Source organism: Oreochromis aureus, linkage group 3 (genome assembly GCF_013358895.1).
Source record: "Oreochromis aureus strain Israel breed Guangdong linkage group 3, ZZ_aureus, whole genome shotgun sequence".
NCBI classification, from domain to species: domain Eukaryota; kingdom Metazoa; phylum Chordata; class Actinopteri; order Cichliformes; family Cichlidae; genus Oreochromis; species Oreochromis aureus.
In genome coordinates this window covers 22812710-22825444 of record NC_052944.1, presented here as the reverse complement: position 1 = coordinate 22825444, position 12735 = coordinate 22812710, and the positions used below count along the sequence as shown (strand labels likewise).

Genomic DNA, 12735 nt, shown 5'->3' with positions numbered 1-12735 from the left:
CTACAGTACGTCCATGAAATCCTATGACTTAGATGTTTTCTTTTAATAGTACAGTCACTAAAAAAAAGCACAAATCACAGAGTTTTCTTTTTTCTTCTTCTCTTTTTTTTATTTTAGGGAGGATTTAATTGAAATTGTATTTTGACAAATAACCATTTAATGGTGTAAAACAGGCTATTGTGTGAGTGTGTCTGGGAGTGTGCGATAAGAGTAACAGTGGAGGGGAAGCAATGACACTTCTTTTTCTAAAGACTGGAGAGAGAGAGAGAGAGAGAGAGAGAGAGAAGGGGCAGCTGGGATGGAGAGTGTGTGTGTGTGTTAGTGAGAGAGAGAGGGGATAATTTATAGGAATAGTAAACAACAAAAAAAACAGAAGGAAAACACACATTTTTTACTGATTTAAACCCTCGCTAACGCTCTCGCAGCTGCCTTGCGGGCCCTTGCCATTTTGTACACCGATGTGCGTTCTTGTGTCCGCCCCGTCAGGTGACGTAGCGCGCTCGTCTTCTCATCTTAGGCATAAGCTTCTGTGAAGTTTGCTACGGCGGGAAAGAAATCGCCAGCGCCTGTGCGAGCGCGGCCGTGTTGTTGTTTTATCGGTTGCTAGCATGTGCTGCATGTGTTCACCATAGCAGAGCGGCTAATTCTAATCCTCACACGGGGCTTCCAGAGTGTTCTGTGTGAGCTCAGAGTAGCATGCTGGGGAAAATGGTGGTAATACTTTATTATATATTGTAATTGGGTGTTTTTCAAGCGGAAACAAACTGCGTATAAGAATGTGTTGAGTCGCGGCTCGTAAAGGTGATTATAACTGCTACAATGCTAATATGAAAGCCTGATGAGAAAATCGCCTTGTTGTAAGATTCTGGGTTTGTTGGGCGTAGCTTGGAAGCTTTTTTGAGTTGTTTCAGTTGACTTCAGTGTGTGTGTGTGTGTGTGTGTGTGTGTGTGTAAATGGCAGGAAGCCAGCATCATCAGTCTTATTAGGAGCGTGGATGAGTCACTCGCCTCCTCTCCTCGCCACATCATCTTGCAGTCGCTCTCCTTATAGATAGTTGGGTCAGAAGTGCACAGATGACACAGTTTGTTGTGTCTACATTTATGCATGTGGCTTTTACCTGAGAGAGAGAGTGAATATGCTCCCAGCCAAACATGACAACCACCTGCTGTACAAAGAGGCTTCGCCTGCGCTCGTATGTGCACTTGCACACAAGTCTGCGTGCTCGCAAGATGAGTGAGGGAGCGTGACAGGCCGGGACGCTTTATTTATGGGGGTCTTTGGCTTTGAGTGCTGAGTGTTCAAACGGGCCGAGAGAGGCAGAGACCCAGGGAGGGAGGACATGTGCAGAGGGTAGGGGGAGAGCGCGAGACTGCATTTGATAATTGGCTGAGAGATCGTCACCAGAATGAAATTATGCTAGTTAATCTCTCCTCAATTAATTACCTCAGGAGCAAGCCGCAGTACATTCATTATTGCGGAAAGAGTATTGACCCTGCTGAAAGAGAAAAGCAGTCCATATCATACCCATAATGCCTACTTGCAGCCTTATTGTAGTGCTTGTTAGCGTATAGGCTGCAGGCTGCAAACGTGAAATGGAAATGAAAGCGGTGATATCTTCTACCTGTCTATACGGTGACCTAGAAAAAGATCCTCCCATAAGTTCTCGATGGCTTTGTGTGTATATTTTTTCAAATGTTTACGACATTGTTCACCACAGAGGTTAGGTATCTAGGGAAATGAGGAAAAGGGAGGCCACAGCTCACTGCGAAACCTGATCAGAGCTTTATGCTCATGTTCCTCTCCCTCAGTCTCTCCTCTTACTGTCAGGTTTTCCTCCAGCTTGTCTTGCACCTCTCAAGGCAAGGTTTTGGTGGGGTTGAGGCGGGGGGCGATCCAGAATATTCCTTTAGTTGCCCTTCCCAGGGAGTAAATACTTCAAGAGGCTCAGGGAGGTGCAGAATACACCTGCTGCCACATTCAACAGCGTTCCTCCGACCGGCCTACGAGCACCACAGCTAAGGCAGAAAGATGTCGGTTATGAAGAAAAAGGGCACATTTGGGTCAAGTAGGCTCAGGAAGAGAGCCTGATTTGCATAAAAGTACTAATAACACTACTAATAACACTAATAGTCATTTGTAGAACGGTAATTACAGGATGGGAAATTTGTTATTTTATGCTCTTTCGATCCAAGCGGCCTAGCACTTGCCAGATTTTAACTGCGGGGTTAGATGCCACTGAGAGGGGCGAGAAAAAAAAACAAAAAGAAGTATCCGCTGTTGATGTTAATGCCGCTCCCGCCGGCGGTGCACACCACGTCTCGGGTTCTCAAAGGTCATTACTCCCCAGGACTTCCCTTTTTGTTCTCGTTTTCCCCTGCGCCGCTGCTTATCTTCCATCCCTCCTTAATTGTCTGGCAAACATCTCAGCAAGAGAAAGACAAATATCGCTTTTTCCTGTGGATATTGTTCTGTCTGAACTCGCCGTCGCCGCGTTAATAATTTAGCACCTATTCCTTTTTCTCGCCGCTCCTCTCTCCCAGGAACATTTCCTCCCTCACCTTATTTTCTCCTTTTAGACCCTTCTCCCTCTTTCTTCTCTTTCTTTCTTTCCTTCTTTTTTTTTTTTGCTCTCCATTTCCTCCCTTTTACCCCCCAACCTCCTCCTCTAACCCACCTTTGGTTGGATCTGTGTGCATATCTGCTGCTAGGGCTGTCTACCCGTCTGTCTTTGATGCTGAGGACCTCTCAGCTTCAAGGCAGTGCCACAGGGGCCCTGCAAAAAAAAAAAAGTGAGACCGCCAAACACAGAGAGACTCGCTCTGTGCCATAATTAGTCGGCAAGTTTTCAGCTAATTAAACGGGACCCTATTAGAGGCGCGAACGAGTAGAAAGAGGGAAACAAGAAAGACGACTGCTGAGCAACTGTGGGGGGAACGCTAGCTCTCTTTGGTGTTGTTTCTTTTTTTTTTTGCTTGATCCCTAACTCGGGCTCATTTGTTCCACTTTTTTTTGTCTCTTCGTACCCCTTCACATTTGTCCCCCCCTTTTTTTTTTTGCATTTTTCCTCACAGACACCAGAGCGTTTCCAAAAGCTGCTCCAACGACACCCGGCAACGTACGCCGTCACTGTGCGCCGTGATTGCAAAAATAGAAAAGTCGATACAGGGAGGGCCTTTCACCAGGGCTGCAGGGCAATCACATGTCCGTTTCTAGGCTAGACTCTGCTCTCACACACAGACACCTTCTTCAAGGCCCTGACATCTTTCTCTTATCTCTCGTCTTAATCGAGAAATTGAAATCATGCGGACGGGTGTAAATGGCATTTGGGAGGTCACAGCCTTCTTTTTTTTGCCTTCTTAATAAAGGAGAGTGAGACAGAAGCACATTAGATTGAGTTAGAAGAGAGGTGAGTGGCGCCTCGCATCTGGCTGCACACAGGACCTCATTGTTTAGAGGAATAATCTGAAGCTTGAAACGGGCTAAATTAAGGCTTTGGATTGATGAGTTAATGTGCGCTTGCTAGAGCAGACATGGAGTGGCATACCGGGAACTATTTACACTACAGCACATATTCTGTTTTATTCTTCTGCCCTTTCTTTATCCTCCTGCGATCTCCCCCCTTTCCTGTCTTTGCTAATGTCCTCAATTCTTCCTCATCTCCCCCTTGTCTCCCCTACTCTCTTCTCCTCTGAACTGCTCTCTTTGGCAGTGTGTTTGGCCTGTGACGGCCCAGAGGCAGCCATGCTGTCTTCTCCAGTCAGTCTGCTGTTTTTCCTTCTCCCATGCCCCGACCCTGCTATACTCAGCACACACAAACACACACGCTCTCTATCGCTCTCCTTTATTCTCTTTCTGCCTGTCCCTCGCTCTCTACATCATCCCTGTCTGCGTCTTCTCCCTCATGCCCTTCGCCTCCTTTTTCCGCTCCGACCCCTATCTGCTATCCAGACAAGTACAATGTCTGTCAAAGACACAGAGTAGACACACATACAAAGAGAAAAGAAGAAAAAATGCATGCAGGCGCATCATCTCTATTTTATTTCCTCTTTTTTTCCTCATTTTTCCTCCATCCCTCGCTTTGGCTTTTTGGGTTGAATCTGCTGGCCAGAAATGAGAAAGCCTCAAAAAGTGTTGCAAAAAAAAAAAAAGTGACCATCACATGAACCCGCTGACACGCTGTAGTGAAAACGCGCGATACACTACTCTGACACAAACAAAACAGAACAAACTTTAATCTGTAAAGTGTGTGCAAATGCCCAGAAGCGTTAACAGTCTGGCGCTCTGTTTTTTTTTCTCTTTTTTTCTTTTTTTTTACTACCACTGCAACATCTTAGCAAGCGCTAAAGACACCGCGTCAAATCGCTACTGTACCCAAGCGGCGGAGGCTCTTTGAAATACCCAAAGTGTAAGCTAGTCAGCTGATAGGGGTGGCTGACTAAAGCCCGCTAAGAAAAGCCGCGGCTCGACGATTGGTGCAGCCGCTGGCCCACTTTCAGCCTGCTTCTTTTTTTTTCTTGCACAGCTGAAGGAGGTCTTCTTTTTATACCCCTTAAAAATGTGCGCGCAGCATGGGGCGCTGACATCTCAGAGCGTCGCTTGTACAGAGGCATCTCAGGACTTTTGTTCCTCTTCTGGCTCTTGTCAATCCCCGAGTCATTATCGGCACTCCTCCCTTCATCCTTCAGAAGCCTCCTTTTGAGCAAATGTAAAAGAGGCCTAATGGCTTACGTCGTGGGCCATTATTAGCAGACCAGCCTCCGCTCGGCTGAAAGTTCTTGTCTTCCAGCCATGTAGAGACGGGCATCCACACTGTCCACTGTTTTCTAGTTCTGGATCCCCATATACAAAAAAAAAACAATAAAATAAAAGGTCTGAGCCCTGGGGATGTGACCCAGGATGGAGAGGCCTCCTTGTTTGGCTCTCAGTGTCGCAGTAGGCTTTTTTAACACGCCAGATCTGACCCACTTGCATTGTGTCGTATGGTGGTCAGCGAGCGTGGGTGTGCAGGATGTTTGCGAATATTGTAACAAAAAGTCAGCGACTCTGCTGTGTGGGCTCAAGGGCTTTTCCTTTGAAGATAGTCTATACGACCTCATTTCTGAATTGGCTCTTGAAAGGGCCCCGTGCGTGTGTATGGAAAGCAACACAGCGCGCCCGCTCCATTGAAACAAACGGGCAATAATTACACTATTTTATTTTTCAGCTTTCATTGTTCAGATTTACATCCTTAAGATTTCGAGTGAGCAGGAATCGAGCGGCCCAGCGTGGGCTCATAAGTGGGAAAATGAAGGAATAATGTTTCTTTCTCTTCTTGCTAAGATAAACAAACAACGTGATGCTAGATTTAATTTAGCACTGCCTCAGCCAGCAGGTGGAGGAACTACTCTGGGCTGAACCCGGCTCCGGCTCACTTATTTGTCCAAAGCTAAAGGACAGATGGATTTAAGTGGTTTCATATTGATGGTCCAACCTCGGGGGGAGGTCACGCTCGTGAAGGGAGAAAGAGAGAAGAAGAAGGGAAAAAAAGTATTTTTGCTTTGATATAGCAGCCCAATTCATTAGCTCAGTCGGAAAGGTCTTCATTTTTAGCAAGCCTGCAGAGTCAATGGACCGCGGCTAGAAAATCAGCCTCCTTTCTGCGTGCACAACACACTGAGCGCCGGCTAACTACCTCAGCATCTCACTGCGCGGGGCGGCAGAGACGGTGCTGCCGAAGGTTGACTGCTTACCCACGAGAGCTGGAGGTAGCGAGTGGTCGTCCCTGCCCTGCTGTTTTTTTGTTGTTTTTTTTGTGGAGTAGTTTGCCTGAATGTGAGTGAGGTGAGAATCCAGTTGGATGAGCATTCAGGAGCAGGGCCACGAAACGGGCCCCGAGAGAGCTGCTGTGCATTGTGGGTAGCTTAATGGCTCAATCCTATGTGTAAATGAGCGAGACAATCAGTACTTGGTGTCTGCTTGTCTCCTTGATAGCTGCGAGGCAGGGAAAAGGAAGGAAGGAAGGAAGAAAACACGGTGCCGATCCGAAGCAAAGGTTATCATTTACATCGCACATCAGCCGCCATGTTAACTGTGATTGCGCTCGCATCTATTTCACTTTATTTTCCACGCCATTCTTCTAATTTCTTTAGCTGTTTACAAGTCATTAGGCGCAGATACTTGTATTGTGAGCCCTCAGACATGGAAAAAAACAAAGATTTGTTTTATTTGGTTATTTGGGTTTCTTATTGCCGAGCGGCGCTTACGCCCCTGAGGCTTTGTCTATATATTGACTAGCATTACACAGTTGACGCCGACATGAAAACAGACCGCAAACAGATTTTTAACAAAGATAAGCTTCCGAGAGCGTAGGAATGGCACTCTTCAAGTCCTATCAGATGCTTTGCTGAGAGGCAAATTTCATAGTGGAACAAGTGATTTGTTTGATGAGCTGAAAACCAAATCAGCAGGACTTTAGAAGACCCTCATTTCTGTGTTATCTGTCTCCCCTTTCTTTGCTGTCCTTGTCTCGGCTGCATTCTGTCCTCAGTCATGTGTCTGCTCTGCATAAAACTTTTTTTGTGCCGCTGTCAGCGTGTCTTTTAGTTACAGTTTGAAGGCTGCTCAAGGTTTCTCATGCAGTACATATAATATATATATATATATATAAAATGCGTGACATAAAGGCATAAAGATTGATTTCAATTTTTTTTTGTCTTTTACAGGAGAAAAAGAGCATTAAAAGTAAGCCATGGTCCAAACTCTTTTATTTTTCATTTCTGTTGTTGTTTTTCTTAAAGGCAAAGGCATGCTTGGCTTGGTTTGCACTCACCTTCGCTTTTGCTTGATTTTTGGGTTTCCATACTTTCCATCAGGTCATGAATAAAAAGACATTAACACAGCATCTCTATAACACCGGCACTTGTGTTACCTTTGGCACTGTGTAGCGTCTAAGCATTCGGGATCCTGCTTTTCTTCCTTCCTTACGGTTTTGGTCTCATATTGAACCAATTCATTAGCTCTGCTTTGCATTTGGGTTAATATATTTCACAGAGTCTGACAGTAGCTATTGACAGAAGGGTTTCTGTCCAACCTGTTGTCCTGATTTAGCACTGTAAGCACATAATTTGCTTTCTACAATAATGCAGTAGACGTGGTTAATCTGAGGCCAGCGCCCTGCTAGGCAATTTGTTAAGACTCCTATTACGGAATTTAAGAGGATATCAGAGCGCTTGAGCCACGCAAAGCTATTAAGCTACTTAGATCAGAGCATGATTGCCGTCTGCCAATCACCAAAATAAGAAAACGGGCTCTTGTCAGTGCTCTCTTCTCCCAAAAATCCTCAGCCGCACGATTATTAGAGGCACACACAAGCACACTCCCACACAGAGCAGGCTTAATTGTGTGTCTTTAAACACACCAAAAGTGTAAACTGACCTCTTCTCTTCTATCTTCATCGCTGGTCCCCTCTCCTCCCTTCCCCTCTCAGCACAAGCGCGTTTTGAAGCATGACATTATTTCAACTCTGATTCACGCCACAGTTTTTTTTTTGTTTTTGTTTGGGGCTGTTGTCGTACCAGTGGAGTCTTCTCTGTTTTTTTGGTTTTACTTTTTTCTGTCATGTGGTATGGGTTCTGCATGAAAACGAGAACAACCTCTCTCCGTAAAAGCCTTATTGGACTCACTAGGGATGAAAAATTGGAACTCAGATTAGCTGTGGAAGTGGGTGCCTGGCAACCATCGTGACCAGTTTCTATTGTTTTCTACCTTCTTCATTAACATTGAGATGCGTTGATGACCTCATTAGGGAAAAGTTACAGATTCACGCATCGAATGAAGGAATTCATGACAGCCAAATCATGTAACACATACCACAAACAAACACTTAGTGGTAGGAGAGTGTGTCATTACCATCGTTAGTTTTATCATTAAATAGCCCACTTTAGCAAAACAAGCAGCGTCACTTACTTTTGGCTTTCTCTTCTTCTTCTTCTAGACTCCCGGCCCTTGCCTGACGTAGCCATGACTGGCAAGTGCACCCGGGAATGTGACGAGTATGGCCACTCGGACTCCTGCTGGATGCCTGTGCGCACGTCGCCCGAGCGACGGCCATCCAAGTCAACCACCACCCCCCAACAACCAAAGCTTTCCACTTTCATGAGCGGCAACGGCAGCGGCAGCAGCAGCGCCGAGCAGCCCGGCAGCCAAGAGACCCTCGCCATGGCCGCCATGGCCAACGGAGACCCCACCGCTGCTCACATGATGGGTGACCGCAATCGCAACCTGCTCAACAAGAAGATGGCCTCCTCCTCCTCCTCCTATGAGGCCTTCGGATCGCCTCCCTATGGCTCGCCAGGAGCCGGGGAGGAGGTGCTGGGCCACCCCACCGAGGAGATCCCCCTTGCACCTACTGGGGAGTACAAGCCCACAACCTGTGGTACTCTGACGCGACGGGAGGTGTATCTGTGAGCTGGAAGAGCTCCTCATGTGTCACAACGTGTGGCATTCAAACACAACAATAAGCATAGCTGCTTACCCACCACCATTACAGCTTTAGAAGCTTTTAGCCACCCTTGTTCTGTGCAAGGCAGGACTAAACTTTCTCCAAAGACTTTTTTGCGACAGCTTCTTAATGAAAAATCCCTGTGGATATATAAACATAGTCACCGTTTTTTTAAAGTGCTAATTCCGGCCATTACCTGGACGAAAGGAGGAGGAGGAAGAACTGCTGAGGGCACTGATTCAACTTTCTCTGAGGTTGTTCTACTGGCGAGTCGGGCTCTTAGGACACAGTCTGCTGCCTGACAGTCAGTCTGTACAGTAATCAGCTCATTTTACATATACAGTGCATGCATGCATTAACCCCTGTTCTCATTAAGGGCCCCATTCCCTGAAGTTGACGCTATACAAAAGAGACCACATCGGTTTTTTTCTGTTTGTGTTTTTTCTAGAAACAAAGCTGTACATGTAGACTATTTTGACTTTACAGTGTGTCTGGATATGCCCTTTTTTTAAAATTTCAAAGAACAGTGTCTGGACTTGATGTTTTGTGGCTGAAGTAATATACTGGACAAATTCATGGTCTCATGGTGTAACACGGACCACGGATTCTGTCATCTTTACTGTTTGTGATAAACGTTGCAGACCAAAAGTCAACCGCTTTCGAATCTTATAAGGAGGGGAAAGACTAAGCTTTAAATACTCGTTCCTCTCCCGATGTGGGAATTCGTGGATGGAAATGGGAGCCAATGCAGTTTGCTGCAGTAACCCCCGTGGTTTGACAACAACCCTACTGATAGACTATGACAAACTTTCGATGACTGACTCTAACCTACCAGTGTGCACGCTCTTTACAGGAGTCACTCATTGTACATAAACATCAGCTCATAGCAACAGCGCTAACCGCTCTCATTCCCTTTTGTCTCGCTACCTTTCCTCAGTCTCTCGTTCTTTGTCTTTGATTGGCGAGATTGAGACCCGAACCTTCCTAATAAATGCAAGATCTTACAGCCATCGTCTACAACCGCATTGGCTAGAGCAGCATGTGTGTCCACAATTGTACATTTCGGATCACCTTAGTGGGATGCTAGTATTTATACCAAGTTGTGATACTTACCCTGTTTTTCTCAAACACAGACATGCAGACACACACATACAGAAAAGGCAGATTCATTTAACTGAGGCCGGTGGCACTGCTATACTGACTCACTGAAAATCCTGGGTAAGCACAGTGTGTGGCATGAGATTAAAATTGTCAAGGTTCAATGGAAACTGTGTGTGTGTACGGGCCAGATATGCAGTATATAGTGTGTTTGTATAGGCCACTGTAGATGTACACCAATAATAGGCTGGGGGGAGGGGGGGGAAGCATACACATGGCCTAGTTGGTCCTAAAAACAGCTGCAAGTACAGCTTTTTCTAAAAACTGTTATTTTCTTTTTTGTTGTTGTTGTTGTTGTGTGATAGGACTGAGCAATAAATATCATAATGCACATGTGACCAACAAGCATCAACTTCTCTTTCTCTTCTTCTCAAGCCTTCAAGGTGACATTAACCCACAAGTGGCTGTCTAAGAGCCGTTCTACCAGTAGTACATGTCGCTTCCCTTAGTACACGGCGAAGGCTCTTTGGGCATGAATGTAAGAATCAGCTCAATGGAGAACAATCAAAACGCAACTTCTGAATGAGCAGATTCCTGAAGGGTTTTGGATTACAGGCTGAAAAATTTGGTGTCACAGTTAAAACCAAAAGCTTCGCAAGTAATACGAAGCATTCCCTTTTTTCTTTTTTTTGTAACACGCAGACACAAAACGGAGAGAACTTTGCTGTAATACACGAAGAACTATTCTTGTTTTTAAATGAAGGTTTGAGTTTGAATGATAAGAATGTGATGTCTCAACAAAACATCCATTACACCCACAGAGCTGATGCTTTATGACCAGTTAAACAGACACATAACAATGTTGAGATGTTGTGCCTCCCTGTCTCCAGTGACTTTTTTTTTTTCTTTGCAGCTACAGAGGTGCAAAATCTCATGACTGTAATAAAGCGAAAGATGCAATGGAACTTTTTGTATGTTAGCAAAACCCCTTTGGTTTGACCGGAGATGCTTTTTCTTGCATTTCCGGTAATCTATAGTCTGTAAGTACTACTCGTTGTTTGAAAGAAAGTGCTCCTATACTTATCAACTGTATACATAAATACTTACTTTTTACTGCACGTTTAATGGGAACTTACTTCACTTACTGAGAAGGAAGAAGAAAAAAAAACTGTAAAACAAAATGTACAAAAAAACGTTATCCCTGTAAACACAGAAATTCATCGTTTTTGCTTTTGTTATACCTAAAAACACGAGTTACGTAGTACAACTTAGTACATCAATTTGGACTATGCTGTTGATTTTTTTTACCCCCTCCGAACATTTTTCATGCTTAATTTTCATTATTGTTTCATCTCGCGCTACAACAAAAACCCATATCTTTCATATGTTTTCTTTTTCATCAACTTTATACCTTAAGCTTTTGATTGCTTTTTTTTAAATACTCCTCTTTTACTTGATTTTTTTTTAACTCACAGAATGATTTGTTTCACAATAACAGTCAAAAACCGTGAAAATGATCATTACAGTATACTATGTGTTTTTTCTTTATCTGGTGCCACTTTGTATATTTAGAGTGCTTCTGAAAAAAAGAAAAAAAAGGGAAAAAAAAAGAAACATACAAAAAAAAACTAGAGTGAATGCAAATATGCAATTGTGCCTTTTTATACCAATCGGTATGATTAAATGTTGGTTTGGAATGGTGCATAAACAATTACGTTGACATGCTCACAAAAATAGATGGGGTGGCATTTAAGGACTGAAATACATTTGCATATCTTAGATGAAATCCCATGATGTCAAAGGCTTGTTGAAGGACGACCAGTCAAATGTCAGTGAGCCTGTAGGTCTAATAGTCAAACGGCTATTGCTCTTTGGGTTCAATTACCTTGTTGAAATATCCATTCCTAGCTTAGTGCATTACCGAATGAGTGCGGGTACATTCAAAAGTTGCTTGTTGGTAGAAATAATAACGATATAATGGATTTTTTTGTCGTGTTCCACTCATGTACGTGTGTGACATCCGAGGTCAAGTAACCTTCTTTGTGCATGAAACAAGCTCTAGGACTGATTTTAGAAGCTTAGCGGGATAGAGAGCAGGAAAAAGAAATTAAAAAAAAAAAATGCTTGAAGACATTTGACTGCTCAGAGTTGAGGGAGCCTAGAGATAAAAATGCTAATGTGACGGTTTACTAGGAGTGGAAGTGTGGGGGGAAAAAGCTGCAAGGTAGAGTGGCTGACAGAACACACACCTCAGGATGTGCCATGCAACACAACACTCGTACAGACAGATTTACAGTGTATGCATATCAGCAGATGATGAAACCCTGTCCTACAAATAAGCACGGTACAGGGTTTGTGGTGTTGCAAGGTGATGCCTTGCATTTCGAGATCAGATAAAATGAAAACAAAGACTCTGTAGAGCAAGTGTCTGAAAAAGAAGCAGAAATGAAAGCAGAAGCGCAGTCAACACCATATAATCTCTGAGTGGTGATAGACTGTTTTTATTTGGGGGTAGCGGTACAAAAATCTGGACAATAGCAGGTGGGATTTATGTTGAAATTCTCTTTGTTGCTACCTGAGGTATGTGTTCAGTCTGTGCTCTGTTCTATACGTATAGCATTCACAATGTGTAATGAGATTTGTAATATTAACCATTACTATTTGTCCTGCGACTTGGATGTTGATATAGAAATCGAGGAACAAATTTATCATCGTTTAATATGAGTCACTATGCACGCAGCTTAGCTGAACATGGCAAAGTGTATTGAACGCAAGTCCACTTCTATTTATGAGATATTTTACATAATTTAATTTGCTTTTGTACAGGTTTGTGTAAATAAATTGCTTGTCATTTTTGTCTCTGCAGAAATTAAAATATAACATGGTAAAACAACCAGTGTCTTTGAAGAGTTTTTAATTCCATTTTTTTAATGTGTATGTTTAAAAAAATTAAAAACTTTTGATCATTTAATTGCTCAAACTACTGTTAATTCTACAATTACTATTTTTTGTCCAATGCTAGATGAATTGTAACCTTGTAAAGGTAGCTATTGCTAATGTGTTAGCAGACTGTTGCATACATACATACACAGTAACAGTTGCAGTGTCTAATAATCTGTCTATACTAAGTATCTTACAGTTTTGTTTTGCTTTCCTA

The 12735-nt window shown here is 43.6% G+C and overlaps 1 protein-coding gene across 8 annotated transcripts in view; it reads left to right on the top strand.

The window, feature by feature from the left end:
- The window catches only part of pcdh7b (protocadherin 7b), a 120554-nt gene extending 108086 nt beyond the window's left edge, over positions 1 to 12468 (top strand). For 4 of the 8 annotated variants that reach the window (XM_039609644.1, XM_039609643.1, XM_039609645.1 and 1 more), the window contains one exon: positions 7974 to 12468. In XM_039609644.1, the coding sequence (XP_039465578.1) occupies positions 7974 to 8446 (473 nt within the window). In that variant the 3' untranslated portion in view covers positions 8447 to 12468. Of the gene's footprint in view, positions 1 to 6702; positions 6722 to 7973 lie in introns of all 8 variants that reach the window. The other 4 variants (XM_039609648.1, XM_039609647.1, XM_039609646.1 and 1 more) reach the window with 3 other exon arrangements.
- The last annotated feature ends 267 nt before the right edge of the window (positions 12469 to 12735 follow it).